Below are 13,659 nucleotides of genomic sequence, written 5' to 3'. Positions count from 1 at the left end.
TTGATCTATAATGTCCACTTTTCTGGTATTTTTGGCCATTTTTTGTCTTTTTAAAATATTAGACAGTGAGAGTTAGACATTAAGGGAAAGAGAGGGAGGATGACATGCAGCAAAGGTCCCTAGCCAGATGGAAACCAACCAATTACAGCAACCCACCATTCCAGACCCCGAGCCCAACCTGGTGCCCCAGTTTTCTCCAAATTGTATACTCTACTATTTTTTATATTAATAAAACACGCCTTTCAACTACAACCCTGAGAGCTCCAGCAGCTGACCTGCGTGCGTCAACACCTGTGTGCTTGCTATGTATCCTCATGTTATCTACTATACCCAGTTGAGGAGTAGGGGCTTGTGTTGCTGGAAGGAGGTGGAGAGTGAGTCTGTGTAATAGCGCGTTACTTCCAGCCTAATTACCAGACCCCACCACCACCAGTCTGACTGAGAAATGGAGGAGGGGTCAGCTCAGGGCATCAATACTCTGCTCTACTCTGTGCATATTGACCCGGTCATAGAATAATGTCACTAAAAATGATGAGATCATTTTACAGTTGCTCACATCTTTATGTTAATCGGAGATGACGGCCTCTCGTCTGCTTTGCCCTGTGTTTTCTGGGTAAAATGCATATAGTAGATGTTTTCCTCTGTTGCCATGGAGATAACGAGCAGAGAAAACTGGGTTACTTGTGAGAGGGTGGAGACAGTGGGGGAGGGAAGGTGGAGGAGGAGACATGGAGAGCTCTCGTCAGACGACGCTTATGGCACAGGTGGAGTGGAAGGGAATGTGTCTGGACATCAGAGGCTCGTGCATTGATGTCTGGTTATAAATGAGCTGTTCCTTTGACTAAGAATACGTCACAAGTCAGAGTTTTTAAATTGCATCGGTAGTGCTCAAAATATATTTGGTACTTTTGACTGACAAATGACAAATAATCAACTAATCATTGATAAACTGATAATCTGGTTGCAGCTTTTAAAATGTGATGATATGTTCCTTTTTTCTGTTTTATGTCATTGAGAATTGACTTATTTTATTTTTTACTTTTTTTAGTTGACAAAAAAACGCGACAAAACACCCTAAATGACAAAAAGAGGACAAAATAAATACAGTAAATAAATAGGACGTCACCAATTGCTCTTTACAATTTTTGATCCAGTCTTTTCAGGATAACATTAATAATAATTCGAACTTTTATAGCGCTTTTCTAAGTACACAAAGACACTTTACATTGGAGACAAGAGACAGAGACAGATGGAACAAAACAAAAAAATGTAAAGACAAAGCAAACAAAAACAAGAAACAGAACATTACTCATCTTTCCCTTGTATCTTTTTTTTTCATATACTGTTCGGACAAAACATTATGACAGCACTTTGGATTCTCTAAACTAAACTTTGAGTTTTTTATAGAGTTTTTATTGATTGAATGGAAAAAAAAGGAAATAAACATTGGCTTGTCATCAGTGTAGACCACAGACTTGTGTATTACTATGTATAAATGTTTCTATAAGACCATGCTTGCTCCACGGAGAGCCCAAATGAAAGAACGACCTCAATAAAAGTGATGTACTGATACTTAAACTAGCTTTCATGCTCTTGTTGGAACTATACCATAAACTGCATGAATATGTGCGTCAACCACATTCATTATTGTCTGGCTAAGTTATGCATTTCATGATCTTCTTAATTGTTTGTAAGCAGTGTCTCTCTGAGACATGTTGTCTCACAGGAGAACCCATTTATTGGCCCTGTGTTTTTATTATTAAACAGATTGTGGTGAAACGAACATACTGGATGTCAGATGTATCCTACTGTAATTTTCACATGATGAAAATTATCTTTGCTTTTGTATTTACGTATGATCACCAAACTTTATCTGACCTCTCGATTTGTCTTTTTATTCGCAGATACATCCAGAACATCAGTGAGATCAAGACAGATGTGGGCAAAGCCAGAGCCTGGGTCCGCCTCTCCATGGAGAAGAAGCTGCTTTCCAGACACCTGAAGCAGCTGCTTTCAGAGCACGAGCTTACAAAGTGAGCAAAACAAGTCAAACTCTGCTGTCATTTAAAGTTCAAGTATCAGTCAACAAGTCTCACGCCAACCTTTTCAAGATCTCTGAGTGTCTGTTCCCACACCTTTTATATATTTTCTGATCCTGACCTTCTTTCTGTTGTTGTGGAGGAATGTCTGTCATATGAAATTAAGTTGGCGTGTGATCAACCCATTTATAATACATTAACTCTTTTGAAATTGCAAAGCATCTTTCTGTAGTCCACCGCAAGCTTCAATAATTCACAGCTTTCTTCATAATTAATATCTGACTGGTGAACTGGGTCGGGGGGATTTCTGTCTGCCTTTGTGACCTTAAATATCATTTGTTCTACTTTATAACAAAGTGTTACTTTTGTATCCATTTAGATGTATCATTTGTCATGATGGTTAAGGAATGTTTTTTGTGGGGATACTTTACAATTTAAGAATATATTTTGTGTTTCCAGAAAATAATATTGATTTTTACACTTATCTAACTATTGTCCTTTTTAGAAAACTGTACAAGCGATACGCCTTCCTTCGTTGTGATGATGAGAAGGAGCAGTTTCTCTACCACCTCCTGTCCTTTAATGCTGTGGATTACTTCTGTTTCACCAACGTCTTTACGACCATCAGTGAGTGCTATTTTGATGCCAAACAACACAACAACTCTATCAATAAACTACCAGTTTTTCTGATGACATTTCTCACCTCTCTGTCTTCCAGTGATCCCTTACCACGTAGTGGTGGTTTCCAGTAAGAAGCTGGGTGGTTCCATGTTCACAGCCAACCCCTGGGTGTGTGTTTCTGGTGAGCTGGCGGAGACCGGAGTCCTGCAGGTCCCCAGAAATACTCTGGAGATCACTTTTGAGGTTGGTGCTTCTGAGACAAAAGATAACTCAAATTTACCAAAACATTTTTTGGGTTTTACTTATTATTTCTTTTGGTTATTGTTGCAGTGTAATAATCCCCATAATTACTGCTACAATCAGGAAACACAGTGATATTACTATTATGAAGTCTAACTAAGCCAGAAACATGCGTAGTTCAGAGATCAGTCAGGTTGTTAACAAGCCAGCTGTTACAGTTTATCTAATGCACACTTTTCAGGTAAAACTGAAAGTGAGCAGACTCAAAATGTCAGTAAAAATACAGTATTGCACAGAAAATTGTGCTCACAAGTACAATAGGTCAAAGTTGATCTTAGACGTTGGTCTGTAAACCGTATTGGATGTATAAAACGGTTTTAAAAGACAATGTTTTGGAAATCATTTTGTCATTGTCTTTTCTTCCAAATAAGTTTCGCAAAGTGGTGAAAAACCTGTATGATAAAAATGGGACCAAGTTGTGATAAACCAGTATCATTCTTTATGAATATGAGCTAATGACTTGTGTTTGTGAATATAATTTATTGTTTGGATGTTTGACCATGCTTCTCTCTCTCGCAGTGTCAGAACCTGGGAAAGCTCACCACAGTGCAGATGGGTCACGATAACACGGGGCTCTACGCAAAGTGGCTTGTGGAGTGTGTTGTGGTCCGAAATGAGATCACAGGGCACACTTACAAGTAAGGGTGTCTTTTGAGAGAAATTCACCTACTGTTATATTGTTTTGATTGCACTGTTCTCAAAAATGATGAATACAATGTGTTTGTTGTGCAGGTTTCCATGTGGCCGGTGGTTGGGCAAGGGTGTGGATGACGGCAGTTTGGAGAGGATCTTGGTGGGGGAGCTGATGACCCCCAGCTCAGAGAATGATGAAAGGATGTGCCGCACACCCCCAATGCAGCAGTCCCCTGGGATGATGAGGCGGTTTGTTACCATTTCGCCAAACAGCAAACCGAGTAAGTTACTCAACTTCACAACGATAAGTCACTATGTCAACTCCCAACGATAATGTCGTTTGGTTTATACTAGCTGAGGAATAACATGTGTATCCAATTTGAGATTCAGCTCCATCTTAGAAGTATAGGACAACAATGTGTCCACTTATTTCCGCTCACTAATGCTTTAAATATTGTTCTAAATTACACTTAATTCCCCGGCAAACACAATGACGTATGTAAATGTGTATGTATGTGTAGATATATATGTATAAAAGGCCCTCTGTGTGCTTTTATTGTCTCACAGCATCTTTATTTGCTTTTTTCCTTATCATCCAGAGTTAAACACAGGTCAGATCCAGGAGGGAGTGGGAGAGGCTATCAATGGGATTGTGAAGCACTTCCACAAGCCAGAAAAGGAGGTGAGAGACATCCGTCTAGACAGGACCCAACATGTAGTTCTATTATTCATCACACATGAAGACAATCAGCTTTCTGCTCTGTTGGTCCCAAAGCCTCTCAAAAACTGAGGGCTATGTGGTGTAATCTACATTATTAAAGCATATCATAGGAGAATTCTTGCTGGTTTTCAGAGATTGTAGAAGCAGACTGAGGGTTTCTGGCACAACTTGACCTACTTCCAAGGTGCTAAGGGAATTGGTCTGAAGGCATTAAAAACAACTTCACTGTTTAGACCACCATGTTTCAGCTTGTGGCCATCATCAAAAAACACATTATAGAAAACATTTAGTTGGTTGACAAAACTTTTCTTTCTGTCATAATGGAGCTAATATAAAGTACCAACACTGATAATTTAACTTAATAAAGTTATTATAATTCAAAGGAGATGCCCATTGTAACTTATCTGTTGATTATAGGTTTTACAAGTTAACGTACAAAGGATTTTTCAGGAAAATTCCCTACACTCTACTCAGCCTCCTTCGTCAGTACAGTAAAGAGGTGGTTATTAAAGCTGTTGGTTCAATGAACAAAAGTGGACCAGAGAAGCAATTGTCTCAAAAGTGTTCTTTTTAATTGTCATTGTGAGAAAACAACCTTATAATCAGTTCTAACTGCATGCATTTTCTTGTTGTTTTTGCTCTCTATAGAGAGGCAGTCTGACCCTCCTTCTTTGTGGAGAGTACGGCCTTGTCTGGGCTCTGGAGCAGGTTTTCCTGCATGGTTTCAAATCACCCCGACTCTTTAAGAATATCTTCATCTGGGACTTCTTGGGTAAAAACTTTATATCATTTCTCACTTTATATTACTGAAAGTGATATTCGACCCAAAATCTAAATGTTGACTATCAAACACTTAAGTTTTCCTTTAAACAAACCTTCTTATTACTGTGTATTAAATTGTTAATTGATTTGTCTTTTTAATTCATTAAATTTTTGCTTTAACAGAGAAGTCACAAGTATACTTTGAAAGTGCAGAGCAGCAGGAGTTGACTGCAGATGAAAACTGGCAAACCAGAGTACGCCACTTCTGCCGCTTTACGCGTGCCATCAACAACACGTCCAGAAACATTGGCAAGGACGGGAAGTTCCAGATGCTCGTATGCTTAGGTGCAAGGTAGGCCGATCGCACTCATTATTGACACACATTTAGATTAAATGAACATTTTAAACATTTGTTTATGGGAGTTCAGTCTTCAGAGTGAATGCAGTAAAACTTCAGTAGTATTTAGCCTGAGGTGTGGCATTCCCCCCGATAGCAAACCTAGACTAGCTGACTTTTAGGTAGAAGGTTGGAAAAGTGAGTTTAGACACGTCGGCTAAGCTACGTATGTAAGTTGATGTATCTACATCATAACCCCTTAACGCACAACTATAAATCAAACTTAAGCCACAAGGATACTCATCAATCCTTCTGTCTGCAATGTTGTGGATGCGCTTCTCGTAATCTGACCCTTCATGCTAACCTTCAAAGAGTCGAGTGAAAGTGATCTCTCCTTTGAGGATTCTTAAAGTATCAGGTATTTTATTGGTTTCTTTTAGCTCTTCCTCTCTGGTGAGGAGTGGATATTTCTGTGCATCGGCTACATAGCAATGCAGTGTCATCATTTTCTAGATGATTAATTGCTAACATTGCCAACTGACAACATTGCCTCGTGAGAGAACAGGGCTACAATCTAGCACTTTTAGTGGACGTGTCATTGCCCTACTAGGAATGCATTGCAGCTTTTGAGTGGTATACAACGCCTTCGTTTGGTGCTCGACCAATTTCAGAAACTGTTCTCCCCAATAGTCAGTAAGACATAAAAACATACAGGTTGAAAAATACCAAAGTTACCCTTTTAACTGTTGTGTTGACTCCACATGCGTCTTCTTTTCTCAGGGACCATTTGCTGCATCACTGGATTGCTTTGCTCGCAGACTGTCCGATCACCACCCAGATGTACGAAGACATCGCACTGATGAAGGACCGCTCATTAGTAAACTCTCTCATTCGAGTGCTTCAAACTCTGCAGGAGTTCAACATCACCCTGGAGTCTTCACTCGTCAAAGGTGTTGGTATCTAAAACCAAACCAACTTCCCACTAGTTGGATGGTTTTCAGTGGGGACCACTAAAAAGAATAACTTAACCTTTTATATGCAGGAAAAGACTTGAACAAAGGACATTTTCTGGCTTATATTAAAGCTACTGTTACATTTGCCATATATTAAGTGCAATGAGCCTTTCAAAATATGTTGTTGTTTTTTATCCTCAATGATGTTGCCATTAGATGTTAAAAATATGTTTTCTATTATGAATCATAATTTTCACATTATTGACCATGAATTACTTGCTATGATGTTTTATTGAAAGCTAAATATTTTCATTGTTCTCGTGAACTGCTGACAATGGCTATATTTAAAGGAACGCGAGGATCAAAACTGTTAATATATTTTCAGAAAAAAAAAGTATTATTTTGTTAAATCAGTCAAGTTGCTTGCTCTGTTGTCAACTCTGATTCCAATGTCATTACGCAGAGCTTAAAGCAAATGATGTAGAAGTATGCTTTATAAGTATGTGTATGATGGGTGGTTCGTGGTTTGGAGAATAATTCATATACATCGACATAAAACGGCTGTTACATTTGGGCCTCTCCCTGACGAGTGTGCTGATCTCTTTAAATGGAGTACCCTCAGCAGAGAACATGAACCTTGTTGCATGTTAATAAGACTGTGGCTTCACCCTGTATTCAGTGATGGACAGTATATTCATTTGGATAAAGAGAAATACCACATGTCTTTAGGTTGTTACAGACACAAGTCCGCCAAGAGATTCTTGATTGAGCTTTCTTTGTGACGTGGATTACAATGAAAGCCTTCATGTAAATACCTCCAACCGGCCTTGTCCCAGGCCGTGATCCCAGCCCTTACACTACATCCCTCTTCTCCAATTAAAAGTGAGGATCTGTGCTCACTCATTGTGATAAAGGATGATCTCCTTCTTCCCATGTCAGGAACAAAAAGGACAGCTCTTTCCTGCTCCTGATTTTGCCATGATGGTTTCCTGCTATGCAATATCCGTAACAGAAAAATTCAACCCCTTATAAACATATGGTATGTCTTGAGGTGTTACCGAGCCCTACTCGGTTACGTTCTTTGAACTTAATTGTGCAGAACAAGAGATTTAATATGTGAAGGAATTCTTTTCTGTGCCAACTGTTGTACTCATCTGTGTACAACCCACACATGAGCATCTTGGGAGATATATATTTTTGTTTTCCAATACTGTTGTACATTTATTAACATAGCTGTGTAATGTAGTGTTTACTAAGTGAGCAGCAGTGTACAGTGTAAAAATATATAAAGAATAAAGCATATGTAATGCATCAAAGTAAATTTGACCAGTCGTCCAGTCTTTCATTAATAAAAATATATGTATCTGCCATATGTGTTTTCTCCGCTGTGGTTCACAAATTAACTGGTTGCAGCTTCTTGATTTTGAATATGTATGGATTAATCAGTCTTCAATTATAGTAAATCAAAAGACAGTTGGTCAGACAAAACAAGTAATTTGAACATGTGAAGTTGGGTTTTGGGAGATTGTGATGATAATAGTATAGTGATTAATCAATAATGAAAATATGTTGGTTGAAGCGCTAAATCTAATCTAAACTTTTGCTTGATTCATATAAAAGATGAATATTCAAAATAAAAAACTGACTCTAATCTAGTCATATTCCCTTTGTTAAAATTTTGAGAGAAATAGTAGTCAGAAATAGTAACAGTCATTTAACTGCATTAGTTATATTCACTACTGAATGTGCTTTCTCAGCTGAGAAAATGTAAACAAACTCTTTCGCGCCTTGTGAAATAGCTGTTATTCTTTAGAGCTTTAGGCCAGGTGGATTATGGGATTTTGAGTTTGAAAGAGGAACGTTAACAACTGTGACAGAACCGAGATCTCCCGCTCGTTCACTACGCCTCCCATCATTCATGCTTTGTGAAGCGTACGTGAGGAAAGCGGTGATTGGTTGGATCCCGGTTCAAATTCAACGGCTGCACTCCTTATATGGTCATTGTACGGTCGGCCCTTTATGCTAATGCATTCTAATGGCCAGCTGTATGCAGTCGTAGTAAGAGCATGCGCAGTAGGTAAAAAGAATACGGCGAAGATTCAAAGTTTTTGTTCAGTAAGTGCACTTTTATTTCTCTTGTATATACGTTACATTCGTGGAGTTTGTCTGATTTGTAATGTGCGAGGAGACCAATGGTCAACATTGTTTAGTTGTATTCTGACTCGTGCGTCTCCAGTTGTCGCGAGCGAAGCGCACAAAGACCGACCGACAATGGGGAACGTGGAAGTGAGCGAGAGCGTGGCGTGGTAGCAACGGCTGCTAGCTAGCGTGCTAACAGCTAACAACAATGAGCACAATTTGGCGCTCGAGCGAACAAAATTTTGAATTCAAAGGGGGAAAAGGGTTCATTGCAAGTTTTGGCATTCTGTAAAAATATTTACGAAATACACGAATTTCACTGAACCGATAGTCGCGTGTTATTTAGGCACGTGCATTAAGTAATCAGCGAATAGCCCGGTAGCTTTTTGTTTCTTCACTTCTGAAAGCGCTGCTTTTCGTGTCGCAAACAAACCTACCGCCGAACGAGGTCAAACATCCAATATTTTTATCGTCTCCGGGCTCACGGACCCGCGAACAGTCCCACGCGTTGACCGGAGGTAAGAGTCAGATACACGTTAGTTACCGAGAGTAAAGCGCCGTGTTGTGGTGGGTGTTTCTGTAGACGGTCACCGTGAGCGAAGTTTGGGGGTCCGCATATGTTACCACCGCATTACAATGTCATATCCGTGGTCTTTTATGTTGTTTAACACAACTAATGTCATCAGTTTGTAGCTTAGTGCAATGTCAGTGTGGCCTGGTTTAAACAACAAAAAAAGGTTTTGTTGTTCCCGCGGCTTGGATTTAAATTCCTTAATACGTTTGTTGTTACTTTCGCCAAAGTGAGTTAGTCGGTTGTTTGTGCACTGTCTTTCAAATGTTTTGCTTGCTGAAAAAGTGACTTTAAATATGTTATGTGTATATTGTGTGTTAGGAGTGCATGGTTATCTATGTGTGTGTGGGGGACCGCCCCCTTTTCAGTATGAGAACGCACAACCAGGCGTCCACGATGCCGGAATTATTTACCGTCTTGTGTTTTACGCTTTCAGATTTCTGCCACAACACCAACAAAGAAACAGACTATGTTTGGCTTTCACAAGTCAAAGATCTACCGGAGTAACGACGGCTGTTGCATCTGCAAGACCAAGTCCTCCAGTTCACGCTTCACAGACAGCAGTCGATATGAAGAAACATTCAAGCTCTGTTTTGGGTAATCTATTCATATTGTACTTGTGTAGTGTGTTGCATTTTTGTGTTATATTTGCTTCTGTGGCTACGAATGGAAGATTAACCTAATGCATCAGGGTAAAAAAATGTAAGCAGTGACACGCAATTCATTTTTCAGGCTTTCTGAAGATCGTGTTGGAGACATTTGCAATGCCTGTGTGTTGCTTGTAAAGAGGTGGAAGAAGCTCCCTAATGGCTCCAAGAAGAACTGGAACCACGTAAGTGATATCTTTTCACAGTATGAGGATCTTATTTATCATGTTATGGCTTTAAATTGACCTGATGTTGACTTGACTCAGGTGGTGGATGCCCGTGCTGGACCAGGCTTCAAGCTGACGAAGCCCAAGAAGATCAAGAACGGTGATGGGAAGAAGAAAAGCAAGCTGAGGAAGCTTCATAAATTAAAGAGACAAAGTAAGTTATTTTATTTATTGTCTCTTAACTTACATGTGTTGAGATAATAATCTTGGACTGTATTATGTATAGATGTGGAATATTTGTTGACTGAAAGTGTTAAGATCACACAAATCGGTTTTCACACATGTGTTTGGGGTTGTCTTCCCCCTCCGCTTGATTTAAGTAATGGTTTTAGCACCACCTGATGGCTTTCTTATGTTACACACACTGTGCGCCTGCAATTTCTACCAATGTCTCAGGTCTGAAACAACAAATAGTTTCTTGAAAATAAATTGGCAACATTTAAGAAAAAATGTAACATTAACTTCAGATGGGTATAATTGTTATTGTTGCTCTCATTCCAATTTAGACTGTTTGTCAGCTTACATTTACCCCACTTTTGGTAATTATAAAAATATAAACTCCAATTATCAAGCATGTTATTGACTTTCATATCTCCACATTGTCACTTCTGTGCCTACCAATCTGTAGGATTTTTCAGGATTTTTCTTCAGTCGGCTACGTTTTAAGTATTTATTTTTTTTCTTTCCTAAGCAGACTCAGATGCCCACAGCACAACATCCAGTGTGTCTCCGGCGCAGTCCCCCAGTTACAGCAACCAGTCAGATGATGGCTCAGACATAGAGTCCAAGCAAAGACGCCCAGCTCCGTCCAGCTTCTCTTTCCTGGATCGTTCCTACTGGAAGAGGTAAGCGGTTTCTCTCATTGAACAGCTTTCGGTCTGATGGTGGGACAAGACAAACTTGTAAAGCCGGTTTTAGTCTTAATATAATGTTGAACTCAAATGGTCTTTCTGCCTTTTCATTTCCTTTTTTTTCTTTTAGGCAAAAGGTGTGCTGTGGGATTGTCTATAAGGGGAGGTTTGGCGAGGTGATTATTGATCCTCGGCTCTTCAAGCCCTGCTGCAGTTCAAAAAAACAGAAGACCCTGGTGTCCACGCAGGTGGCCACACACCTTCCAGACACACTTCCTCCACAACTCCCAGAAGTCATGAAAGAAACCTGGTGATTGCCTTTGTTGAATCCTCATGTAGGGTTATCCACGGCATCCACCTGGATTTGTCTCCAGTGGCAGACCTCCCATTTAGATCAAATAGTTAGATCTTTCTTTTCTACATAATGTTCATTTTTATATGGGTGTCTTTTATCTTTTGTATTGAGTTGATTTTCTTTTTTTTTAAATTTTATTTTATTTTCTTTTTTTTTATAGAAAAGAAAAAGGAAGAAAAAAAACATGGGCATTAGTGTTATTTATAGGTTGAGGGAGCACATTTCGTCGCTGCTCCGTTTTTGATTTGGTATTGTTTTTGGATAATTTGTATTAAGTGATCAAAGTTTTGTACATAATTTGTCACCTTTTCATACATATCAAGACTGTGCTATATTTTTTTCATAATTTGTTTAATTGTAAGTGCATATGAGAGACACCAGTTATTCTAATACCAGCTTTTTTTTGTGTATGTTGGAGTGGCTCTCTAACATGTTGCAATGTTTTTGTCTTATCTGTTCCATATGTGAGTCTATAGAATTTTAGTACACAAATGTCTATTAGTTACACCAGGGACCATCAGTACAGCTGTTTGCTATGAATTTAATTAGCTTTTAGTGTTTGTATAGATAACACATACACATTCTGACACTTTCACAGCTTAAGCATGCTGCATGTTTGAAACACTCCATTTGGATTCTCTCATCAGTTGGTGCACATAGTTGTGGTTAGATCATGCATGCAGTACATTCCTCTGCCCTTTGGAATGACAAAAGTGATTTATTTATTTCCTTTTGTACAGCCTCCAATGAAATGACAATGCATGTTGTAAAGCACATGTTTTTAATTAATTTTGTAAATACAGTCAATGTTTCTGCTCTTGGTGCATCAAAATCTTTTTTTAAAATTATAGGAATAGCAAGCTAATACTTTAAGAAAATGTTTTGTGTGTCTGATAGTACTTTTACGCTAAGCCAGTTAATAGGATTTATTGAGTCTCATTTTCTCAGACATATTTCTGTATAGGCGTGTAAACTGCAGGGAATGGTAGCCGTTTATGGTCAGAAACAAAACCTACAGGAAACGTGACCCATTTTTATGGTTACTACGATTTTTTTTTTTGCCAGAAAATTGCTGTTATGGAAAATGTGTTTGTGATAGCCATTTCTGCGATTCATCTTCAGAAGCAATTGTCAAAGTTCAACCTATGCAGACATTTTGAATGTGAAAAGTGCTCTGGGGCTGTCTTATCACTCACTATTGCAGTGCAAAGTGATGGTTCCATTTTCAACCAAATTGGCTTATAAAAAGCATCCATTATTTCAGCAATACTTTTTCCTATTCAAAATGCATCATTGTCCCAATATATTTCATGTTTGTTATGTTGAAATTTTCAGATTGCAGAGTTTTAGCCATCGTGCTTACTGTCGCTCAAATGAATACTGTAATGACACGGTTACTTTATTTTTTTTTGCATTATTGTAAGCAATCTCAACCTTCATGAATTGACAGGCAATGATCTGTAAAGTTGCTTAATATATAAATGTTTCTGCGGCAGGGTAGTTAAATGCTGAACATGTTTTATGATTCTTATTATTAAAAGGAGAAATCGCTGCTTCCTTTTAAGCTGGGAAATAAGCTTGTTTTTGTCCTTAGGGAGTTGCCATATTGTTTTTGCGAGGTACATTTTGGGATGTGAGATGTGCCTTAATGAATTACCTGAACTTGTCATTATGATTCTCATGTAATTTATATTTATTTATTGCAAAACCTTTTTTAAATTGACATTTTGATAACTGGTGTGGAGCCTTTCAGAAAGTCTGTTTTTAATTTTGTGCACTTCCTTTGAACATGCAATGTATATGTTTTTTAATACCTATTTGTATACTGTACGACAAAGTAGATCTGTATTGTAATAAAAAAAATATGAAAGAAAAAAAGTGTGCTTGTAGTATTTATGAGCGCCGGTAGGTGGCGCACAAGAGCTAAACACCCTCTGGCTCGTGAGGGATGGTAAATGATGTGGCTCGATGATGAACCCTGTTACATTACCGCTGCGCACGTTTTATTATACATTTTCACCAAAAACGGGCACATTTGAGCTCCTGAAATGCATGAAGCTTTGTAAGGTGAGTTGGGACAGAGCTGTTCTTCGCATTAATAACGTTAATAACGCATTAATAACTAGGCTTTTGTTAATTGGGTTGACGGGAAGGATTTACTTTTGCCAAACTCAACGTCATTACCGCTCAGTAAAAAGCGTCGTTCTCTTTATATTTAGTTTTCCTCCAACGGTCGTTTCACGCAAAGTCGACGTGATGTCGAACCAAAGGTATGTTGCCTAGCAACCATGTAGTTTGGCTGACAGTGCTCTTGCAGAACTATTAAGTTAACTCGGAAGCTAAATGGCAATAACCCTTCATATTCTTTCACTGTGGTGCATCATGTGCCTTCAGCCTTTATAGCGCTACAATCTGACGAGGTCGACTTTGAAACAGACGCCAAAGGCCATGTTTACAAAAGTGGAGACGTTGAAAGGAATCAAAGGCGTCAGATTCACCATTT

The 13,659-nt window shown here is 38.8% G+C and overlaps 2 protein-coding genes across 5 annotated transcripts in view; both read left to right on the top strand.

The window, feature by feature from the left end:
• Positions 1–7,692, top strand: part of dennd5a (DENN/MADD domain containing 5A) — a 29,282-nt gene extending 21,590 nt beyond the window's left edge. For both annotated transcript variants that reach the window (XM_068596010.1, XM_068596009.1), the window contains 9 exons: positions 1,905–2,033; positions 2,545–2,666; positions 2,758–2,903; positions 3,480–3,598; positions 3,693–3,874; positions 4,193–4,275; positions 4,963–5,086; positions 5,260–5,428; positions 6,194–7,692. In XM_068596010.1, the coding sequence (XP_068452111.1) occupies positions 1,905–2,033; positions 2,545–2,666; positions 2,758–2,903; positions 3,480–3,598; positions 3,693–3,874; positions 4,193–4,275; positions 4,963–5,086; positions 5,260–5,428; positions 6,194–6,377 (1,258 nt within the window). In that variant the 3' untranslated portion in view covers positions 6,378–7,692. The remainder of the gene's footprint in view (positions 1–1,904; positions 2,034–2,544; positions 2,667–2,757; positions 2,904–3,479; positions 3,599–3,692; positions 3,875–4,192; positions 4,276–4,962; positions 5,087–5,259; positions 5,429–6,193) is intronic.
• A 729-nt stretch (positions 7,693–8,421) lies between these two features.
• On the top strand, positions 8,422–12,981 carry sinhcafl (SIN3-HDAC complex associated factor, like). 3 transcript variants are annotated; one of them, XM_068596019.1, is made up of 6 exons: positions 8,422–8,481; positions 9,513–9,673; positions 9,809–9,908; positions 9,990–10,104; positions 10,645–10,795; positions 10,932–12,981. In XM_068596019.1, exons 2-6 carry the CDS (start codon positions 9,546–9,548, stop codon positions 11,113–11,115), a joined length of 678 nt encoding a protein of 225 aa, XP_068452120.1. In that variant the 5' UTR covers positions 8,422–8,481; positions 9,513–9,545; the 3' UTR covers positions 11,116–12,981. The 3 variants fall into 3 exon arrangements, with proteins under 3 accessions (XP_068452120.1, XP_068452121.1, XP_068452119.1); XM_068596020.1 differs by having other exon boundaries at positions 10,642–10,795; XM_068596018.1 differs by lacking the exon at positions 8,422–8,481 and adding an exon at positions 8,538–9,023 and having other exon boundaries at positions 10,642–10,795.
• The last annotated feature ends 678 nt before the right edge of the window (positions 12,982–13,659 follow it).

Source organism: Clinocottus analis, unplaced genomic scaffold, assembly GCF_023055335.1.
Source record: "Clinocottus analis isolate CAN_PGR_092001 unplaced genomic scaffold, fCliAna1.0.p SCAF_33, whole genome shotgun sequence".
In the NCBI taxonomy this organism is placed as follows: Eukaryota; Metazoa; Chordata; class Actinopteri; order Perciformes; family Cottidae; genus Clinocottus; species Clinocottus analis.
The sequence above is the reverse complement of the archived record's forward strand: the minus strand, read 5'-3'. Positions and strand labels throughout refer to the sequence as shown.

Coding starts and splice junctions, on each gene's coding strand:
- sinhcafl (XM_068596020.1), top strand. CDS start 9,546: ATGTTTGGCTTTCACAAGTCAAAGATCTACCGGAGTAACGACGGCTGT. Junction 9,674..9,808: donor ACATTCAAGCTCTGTTTTGG/GTAATCTATTCA, acceptor TTCATTTTTCAG/GCTTTCTGAAGATCGTGTTG. Junction 9,909..9,989: donor CCAAGAAGAACTGGAACCAC/GTAAGTGATATC, acceptor GACTTGACTCAG/GTGGTGGATGCCCGTGCTGG.